General features: G+C 30.9%; 1 protein-coding gene across 1 annotated transcript in view; it reads right to left on the reverse strand.

Annotated features, from left to right (window-relative positions):
* LOC106877301 (titin) overlaps positions 1-10,145 on the reverse strand; it is a gene marked incomplete at its 3' end in the record, with an annotated part of 606,785 nt that overhangs the window by 61,972 nt on the left and 534,668 nt on the right. Inside the window, exon 306 of the mRNA XM_052965881.1 lies at positions 5,767-6,124. Within this exon, the coding sequence (XP_052821841.1) occupies positions 5,767-6,124 (358 nt within the window). The remainder of the gene's footprint in view (positions 1-5,766; positions 6,125-10,145) is intronic.

Genomic DNA, 10,145 nt, shown 5'->3' on the forward strand with positions numbered 1-10,145 from the left:
GTTCAGTTATAATAAATACAATTTAATATTACACTGAAGAATTATTCAATACTTTTCGTGAGAATACATATTTCTTATACTTTTACAAGCAGAGTGTTGACAAGGATTTTGATGATTTGGTCTGATAGCCTTCACTGGACTGTAGCAAGCACGTTGAAACTTTGAAATCACTGTCATCTGACTTCTTACAACAATATCAAACATGTGTGTGTGTGTGTGTGTGTGTGTGTGTGTGTGTGTGTGTGTGTGTGCACGTGCGTGCATGTGTGCATGTGCACATGTACATGTGTGTGTGCATGCATGCATGTTTATGTGTGTGTGTGTTTATATGTATGTATACACACACACAAAATGCCTTACCTCTTAATTTGCCAATTATGCAACTTAAAAAGATCTAAATATTAATTATCAACCAAGCTGTGGCATCTGTAGCATATTTGCTTTTATTCATCTTTTGTCAAATCAAATTGCTGTCTCAAAAATTAAGCAGCAACATTAGAATTCACCTCGTTTCATGGTGCACGTTTTTCTATGGCTCAGTGGAATGTGATATTGACCAGCAACATGACTTTCAAAATCAAATAAGCTTCTATTTCTATGCTAAGAAACTTCATAGAATATTACTGAGGGCTTCTGGGTGTTTTCTTTTGCTAAAATATCAGATTAACGTTGCTTTTGAAGTTTACATAACTGTAAAGGCATTCAATCTGCCTGTTTAATGGTGGCTTCATTGTAAAAGAAACCTTCATTGGAAATCCAAATTTACTGCCAGGTATCTCCATTTGGAAAAGGATTTAAAACAGCTGCTTTTTACATTTGTGCTTTTTGATATATCTTTGAGAAGTTATATCACCTCACCTTACCTCACCTCACCTTTCTATAAATTTTCAAAGACGAATTTGAAAAGATATTGAACACTATTTCGTTTTGATAGTCTGCTTTGCCTAACAAATCTAGCAATAAATTCAAATACTCTATTCAGAAGTTTTAAAAAAGGGAACTAAAATCTCTGGTGTTTAATGAGCGCCTTGTATAAAGTATGTATGTATGTATGTATGTATGTATGTATGTATGTATGTATGTATGTATGTATGTATGCATGCATGCATGCATGTATGTATGTATGTATGTATGCACATGTGTGGGCATGTGCATGTATATTGTCAACCTTTTTCGTGAAAAAATAAATAGATATGTCCTCTACTAAAATGCATTGAACGATCTTTTGGTTTAATGTTAAGTTGTTTTTATAGATAATTTTGCATAAAAACAAGCATTAATATATACATATGTGTATACATACATACATACATATACATATCTATATATATTTATATATATGTACATATGTATGTATATATATGTATATGTATACATATATATAAAAATATATAAATATGCATATATCTTTCTAGGTATTTATTGATATACTAGTATATGTATATATATATATATATATATATATAACAAATTTGTAGTGCATATATTTACAGTCCTAGATTTTCTTTTGAAAAAAAAAGATAATATAACTCAATAACGTTCAAACCTAGAGGGATATCAGCACTCATGTATATACCTTTACAAATGTGATGAATTGTGATCTTTATAATTGATTTCACAAGTATTTCAATAATAACAAAGCGGTACACAGAAGACAATATCATTTTTGTTTTAATTATTGCTGATCTATACAACTGACATTGCTGAACATAAAAAAAAAACAAATAACAAAACACCTACATAAATACACCACATACACATACATATGCGCATACATGTACACAGACACACATACAACCATAAATATACATACACTGAAGTTGCTAACAGCTTATTTGTAGGATATTTCACAACATAATGTTGGTACAATACATAAGCAAACAAACAGGGATAAACTGGTATAATTATATATTACAAAATTCTTTACAACAAACTTTCATATTTACTGGCCTAAGTTCAAAGGAAATATTTATGAAATTGCATATCATATTTTCACACCAAACCTGTTTCAAAAAAATTCATTTCCCATTTATACCTTTTTCTTCCAATATTTTGTATGCCAACACTTTGATATAGTATGATTATATATTATTTTATATCATAATATTATTACAATATTATTTTATTTGATTTATAAATATTTTTTACATATTAATCATATACAGAAACATTTTCAAGCTTAAACCCTTTTGTTCTCTTTGTCAAATATATATAGATTATTTATACATTTTACTAAATTGTATCAGTTGTTAATGTTAATGTTGATATATCTATATATTTCTTCAGCAAATATATATAAATAGTTGTATCATCAATTATGTATGTGTGTCCACACAAAGGTTTTGTTTATATTCCATACTATATCAAAAAGTTGACATGCTATTTTGTTGTGTAAATATGCTTTAGTTATCATAATTAAGCACAAATTATCACAACCCCTATCAGCTTCTAATAAATCATGTAGTTTGTTCTATATGTTGCCAGAAATTTGCATAATCTTTATAATCAAACAAAGAAAATACGGAATATATATATATATATAAACAAACAGAACATTATATTACCAAATCTATAACAGAACTTTTAGAAAATAATTAATACAAAATATTTCAAATCATTAGAGTTTGGAAAATGTCTTAAATAAAAAATATTCATAATTTAATTTTGACTCTAGCATTTACAGTTAAAGAATTCAATTAATCAAATGCAAAATGAAATTTTATACATTATTGAGTTACATTTCCAGATCAATTAATTGTTATGATCCATGACTACAATTCATAATAAGCAACAGAAACTGTTTTTAGTGTTAGCTTTCTGTCAGGTTTAATTAGTATATATTTAGCAGCCTTCATAGAAACTGTGACAACACATGATAGCCATTAATGGTCAAATGTATCTCTTAAACAAAATTATATTACATCTGAGACATGACATTAACACTGAGACAACAAGAGACAGGAAGCAAAATAATCCAAAATACAAAAATGAAAAAATATTCACATATCTATTTCTATACAGTTAGAATATATATAATCAATATGAGTCTGCCATTTCAAAGCAAGCTAAGCAGAAACGTACACAAACACAAAACATTTGTAAAGTATTATTCATTCTCTCTCTCTCTCTTTCTCCCCCCTCCCCCTCTCTCTCTTTCATTTTAATTAAAATTCTAGTAATTTTCTTAGTCACTTATATGCTTATTTCACAGTAAGAAACTGTTATAGAGTATGGTATATTATAGACTTTCATGCAGTTTCCTTAAGCCAACAGGCTCATGATAATCTGCATAAGTTACTGTGCTTAACCAAATTTTTAAGGCATTTAAGGCTGAAAAATCCTTCTCCCCACTGAACAGTTCATCCCAGGGCTAATATCCAGGTGCCACTGGTAATTACATTCAGCTGAGTGTACTGGAAATTAAGTGTTCTGTTCAAAGAAATGATGTACCACTTGGATCAAAAGAATCAAACCTGCATCTTAAAGATCATGAATCCAGCATTCAAACCACTAACCTGTACCTTCACTTTCATATAGTAGCATACCAAATTCTTTCACTCACTATCATCAGTACTTACTAGTCTCAAAGCAATTCAAAATCATTGATAAAACTGACCTATCCTTGCTTGTTGTGTTCAAATCTTTTCCTTTTTCAATAGATTTATATTACAATGGGATCACAGCCTTACCACAATTTTAAAAGATAATGATTTATACTAGCTTCTTTATATAAAATGCATACATAAATTATAACCAATGCAAATATTAATTAATAGTCAAATGAGATATCTCTGTACAACTGTTGTTCTTTATTTGCAGTCTTATTAACATATTCTAATGAGTTCATCTTTATAAAACTCTGATTTTCTATATTTATCAATGCATTTATATATCACTTGTAACTAATTGCATTTTTCAAACATATATTATATATTTCTTGCTTGATATTTATATTAATGTTAACCTTAGATATTGAAAATGGTTACAAGAAATAGTTTTGAGTGTTTTATAAGTACTTTAAAAGGTGCTCTACTCATTCTGATAATACTTCAAGAACATCATGAATATAAGAACTACCGCCAGAAAATATATTTCCCTTTCTTTTAAAACAACAACATGAATCACACATCATAAGATTGCTATATTAAATGACAATGTTTCTTTCTTGACTTTTACTCAGAATCTTTAATAAAATAATGATCAGAAAACACTTACAACATAGTAATATATAAGTAATATGAAAATTCCTTCAAAATATTCCAGGAAATAGTATAAATCAGCTTTATATACCTCTTCTCAAACCACTTATCGAAATACAAAATAAACTCGAATAGATTTTATATGAAGAATGAGAAAGAGCTTATATAATGTATATAAGTATTGCTAAGTTAATTTACATTTGGAGACAATTATACTGGGAAAAGAAAATCTCATTACAATATTTTACTCTTAAAAACCAAACGAATTTTATTTTTCTGTTTAAGAATATGGTATGCTTATATACACAAAACAGATGCAAAACATTGTTCTACTTTGCCAAAAGCATAGACAACATTTTTTTTTCTGTTCATTTAAGCATTAAATACTTGCATGTTTTGATAGAAATATAAAGCAAAGTGACAAAGAACAATTTCTGGCAACATATAAAGCTTATCACATTGGTTAGCAACTTCAGCAACAACCACCAATTTTTGAATTATTCACTTATAAGTTTGAAACTAAATCACTTTGTTTTGATTTTGTTTTCTTTAGCTAAAGTATTTGGTTTAAAAGATTAAAGGATTCATTGCGCAAACATTTTATTTTCTTACTGAATAAGCAGGTTAACATGATGTTGTGTTTGTTAACCCCATACCACCCCCACCCCCACCCCCACAGAAGAGCAAATTAAAATGAGTGTATGAAATTGAAATAAAAGCCAAACTTTATTTCAATTTTTTTCCATTTTAGTCTATATCATTGTTAATATATTTTTTTTTATTTTAGAATAAAGTTTTTTTTTGTTATTAATTTTTTGTCCTTCTTTTATGGACATTTTCTTCTTTTATCCAACAGTAAAATCACACAATATCTCAAAAGCAGAATTACTGAAATAGTAATCTACTTTAGAACTCAAATATTTCACAAGAGTTTCAGTTTACCAAGTGACATTAATTTGGGAAGGGGTAAAAAAAAAAAACATTAAAAGAAAAGACCCTGCAAGTGTTCAAATCTTAGTTTTTTTTTTGTTTGATTTATACTAAAAAAAGATTACATCCTTACCAAATTAAAAAATATATATATATATTAATTTATATTAATTTCTTCATGTAAAAAGTATATGTAAAACACAACAAATGCAAATGTTAATTAGATAATCAAATGAGATGTCTGTAATTTTATTCAGCTGCTTATTACAATGCTGATTAAGTTTAAAGTATAACTAAATAAAAGAATGGAAATAAAAATTTAAAATTTAAACTATAGTTTAGGTGTAGATAAAGGAGAGAAAAATTAAGACAGGAATTCAATTAAAAAAAGAAAAGAAAAAATTTAGCAGAAGAAAAAACTAATAGAAAAAATATTTACTATTAACTGACCAATTTAATAACTAACTGCCTAATGAGTTTGACATCTCTCCCAATAATCTTTCAATTAGATGAATGTCTTTCAAATATCCATTTCTTATGGAAAGGACCTAGATTTGATCATTGACTTCATTGGTGTTTGTTGGTATCACATTCTGGAAATGTTAGACTAACGGAATCAGGAGATGTAATAACTCACCATCTGACGTCTGATTCTCCAGAGGTTTTGCATTCCAATACTGCATCCTCACCTTCGGTAACTACAATATCATCAAATTTCTGAGTAAAAGATGGATCGATTTCTCGTTCCTCTCCACTGCATGGAGCAGCAGCAGCAGAGGTGGTCACCTTGTAATCAGAGACATGACTGGGAGTCATTTTCTCAGCAGGCTTCACCGTCTGTGAAACACTTTTTACACCCCCCTCAATTGTTTGGCTGTCACTGATGACTTCAATTTGAGGAACAGGTTTCTGTGTCTTCACAACACAGTCTAGACGAACATCAGTGCCTTCGATAACATCGATTGTATGAGGTAAATGTTTTACGAAGAATGGAGCTGAAAGTAAAAGAAAAAAATGCAAGAAATGTAACATTAAATTTAGAATTCCCAAATAAATTACAAAGCAATTTACAACAGATATGTTGGCATTTAAGAAAGAAAGAAATTTAACCTGGAGGACTGATTAGAACATCCTCATCATTTCTTAAAATGAAAAATAGAGAACAAATTTGTCAAATTTATCATTGAAATATCAGCAAATTATTAAATAAATCTTGGGTGGTTATTTTGGAAAGTTGATATAAAAATATTTCCAAGTGACAATAAAAAACAATAGAATAAAGTAAAGATATATTGGTTATAAATATTTAAAACTGAAGAAATAAAGCAGCTAACACATATTTACTTGGTTAGCTAGAAACTGTTCAGGTCTAAATAGTTTTTAAAAAATACTTTTGATTTCAAGTTTTAAATCATGGAATAAAAGAATGTCATAAAATTAAGAAATTTTTTAATGGAAAACTAATTAGAAAATTCAGAATAATATTATCATCACCATCATAGTCATCATCACCGTCATCGTTGATGTTGCCGTCAGCGTTGTCGTTGTCGTCTTCCTCCTCATCATCATCATCAACAATTGCACCAGTACCACAATAATACATACATACATGCAGACACAGATACAGACACACACATATGCACACACACACAAACATACTCACTCATACATATACACAGTGCTGTCATCGTCATGATCATCATCATCATCAACATTGTCATCATTATTTAACATTTGTCTTCTATTCCTGCATGACTAGAATGGTTCAACAGGATCTGATGAGTTGCAGTGTTGCATAAAACTCGCGCGTGTGTGTGTGTGTGTGTATGTGTGTGTGCACAAATATTTATGCATATATATATATATATATGTATGTATATGTATGTGTGCACATGTGTGTGTGGGGGTTCGTGTGTGTGTACTTATATGCTGTTGTTTAATCTGTCCCACTTCATTTCATTCTTTTTCTATTCTTAATATCTCTCTAACTCTTCCCCACCCCCATCCATACTTTAAAAGAAAGTATTTGCTTTATTTTTTCTCTAAGTCTTTTATCCATTCAGGTTCACTCTTCATGCTTTCACATTATTATTTAAACACATCTTTCCTCCTTTTGGAAATTTTCTATACCAAGAACACTCTAATTTGTATATGTAATTCTAGAAGTGCAACAAAACTAGTTATTCCTAATCAAATTCATCAGTCTATTCCAATATCGAATCCTTTATGTAGGACTCTTACCAAAGACTTTCTTTTGCCAAATGTTATGAAATACTACGTTTATATCATTTTCACATTTCTCCAAATATTTTCACTTCGTTGGGCCATTTGTGGCAATAGGAGGTCACTTGTAATTCTAGAAAAACCATGCTACTACAATGCAGAGAAACAGAAAGTGTTTTTATTTTTAAGTCTTCTATCATTATTTAAGAGCAATAGGTTGAATGAAGTTAGAAAGACATTCTATATTTGAAAACAGTATATGCACTGAGATACTGGTCAATTTCATCATCATCATCATCATTATCATCAGTAGCAGCAGCAGCAGCAGCAATTAACTGTTTGCTTAGATAGAAAATGACAAGGAACTAGGAGTTGCGGCCAGTTTTACTGCACTTGAGAAGATGCGTCAAACCAAGTAAAATCATTGTCATCTGTACATACAGGGTTGTCCTTTACAGGTGCCGGTGCCACATGAAATCCATACCCATGCCAGTGGCACCTAAAAAGCAGCTGACACACTCCATAAATTGGTTGGCATTAGGTAGGGCATCTAGCCATAGAACCTTAGCCACAAGAGACAATTGGAGTCTGGACAGTTCCTCCAGCTGGCCAGCTCCTGTCACTTGTCCAACCCATGCCAGCATGGAAAACAGACGTTAAACAATGATAATGATGAGATGATTGGAATTTGCTGAGGCAGATTTTCCATGGCTGGATGTCCTTCTTGTCACCAACCCTTACTAGTTGCATGTACACACACACACACACAAACACACACACATACATACATGTGTGATGCATGTGTGTGTGTGTGAGTAAATCTATATATTGATATGTTATTTTATCACCCCTGGAGTAATGAAAGGCAAAGTTGACCCTAACAGTATTTAAACTGGGAACATAAAGAGCCAGGTCTAATACCCCTAGACATTTTATTGTTAATCTAACTCTGCCAATCTGCTACTCTAATAATAATTCCCTATCCAGAACATACTCTTTAAAGATTTAAATAAATAACTATGCCAAATCACTAGCTGATAGAATTTAGGGCCATATATTGTGATTGGTATATCTTATCTATTTTTGTTTCAGTCATTGAACTGCAGCAGTGTTGGTGCATTATTTTGAAGGGTTTAATCAAATAAATTGACCCCTGTATTTTCTATTTCAATTCTGATACTTATTCTATCAATATCTTTTGATGAGCCTCTAAATTTTAGGGATAGGAGACACAAACAGACCAACACACTCACGCACATGCATGCATGCATGCCCCCCCCCGCACACACACACATGCATGCACACTCCACGTCATTTCTGTCTACCAAATTCACTCACAAAGCATTGGTAAGCCTCAGGTTACAGTAGAAAACCTGCTCATGGTGCTGCTGTGTAGTGCAACTGAACCTGAAACCACACGACTGCAAAGTGAGCTTCCTAACCACAGCCATGCCTGCACCAATAGTTACTATATAATTTTCTTTTATTAATTTAAATAAATTTATTTCACATAAGCATTTGTTATTGCCTCAACTCGTTTTTATACAAGCATTGTGTATGTGGCGATGAAATGATAATTGGAAACTTACTGTTGTAGATAGAAACCGATGAGCTCAGCTAAAATATTACCTAGCATCATAATATCCTATTCACATATTTTAAATACATTGATAAGAAGCATTTCTTTTTCTTTTCACACAAAATGTGTATAACAAAATGTATTTATATCTCCAAACGAGAGAATCATTACAAAACAAAGAAAATATTTACAATAACATTTGCAGAACAAGATTCCTTTTCACCTAGTTGTCAGACTTACTTATTATTGTTTGTACAGATGATATTTCACTTGTCAATGTCTAGCTAAGAAATGAATCTATTTTTGCAATTTCTTTTAACTTCTCACAGGTAGAGAAGGCATGTGAGCAGCCAGTGTTGACATGTATACACTACTCTCCAAACAAAGTAGCTAGTTTTTAATGAGCTTTAACATTAAATATGTTAACACATGCTTAGCTATAAAACGTTCACTCTTTTAATCCACTTGATAGGTAAAATATAACTTTTAATGATATATGGATATTTAAGAGAAGATAACAGTACTAAACCCTTATCATGAAAACTGTATTCCAGATACTAATTATAACTTTTGCTTTTCTCTAAATTAACAGGAATAATTCTCATGCTATAAAAAATAAAAGTATAGTAACATATGATCAGTCATTTTATTACATGGTAATAAAAGTGTCAATTAAATTTGAATAATAATAATGAAAGAGTAATTCTAGGCCATTAGGTTTACTCAGTTACTAAATATACATAAATGTATATTCCCATATTAATATGCATATAAATAGGTTTCTATATACACACACACACACACACACACACACACACACACACACACACACACACACACACACACACACACACACACACACACACACACACACACACACACAGGTGCATGGCTTTGTGGTTAGGTATCTGACTCACAATTGTAAGGCTGTGAGTTCAATTCCCAGTGGCTCATTGTGTCCTTCAGCAAAACACTTTATTTCACGTTGCTCCAGTTCACACAGCTGGCAAAAATGAGTAGTACCTGTATTTCAAAGGGACAGCCTTATCACATTTTGTGTCATGCTGAATCCCTCTGAGAATTATGTTAAGGGTACACATGTCTGTCGAGTGCTCAGCCACTTGCATGTTAATTTCACGAGCAGGCTGTTCAGTTGATCAGATCAACTGGAACATTTATCATCATTACTGATGGAGTGCCAGTAGTAAAAATAT

Source organism: Octopus bimaculoides, chromosome 2, assembly GCF_001194135.2.
Source record: "Octopus bimaculoides isolate UCB-OBI-ISO-001 chromosome 2, ASM119413v2, whole genome shotgun sequence".
Lineage (NCBI taxonomy): Eukaryota > Metazoa > Mollusca > Cephalopoda > Octopoda > Octopodidae > Octopus > Octopus bimaculoides.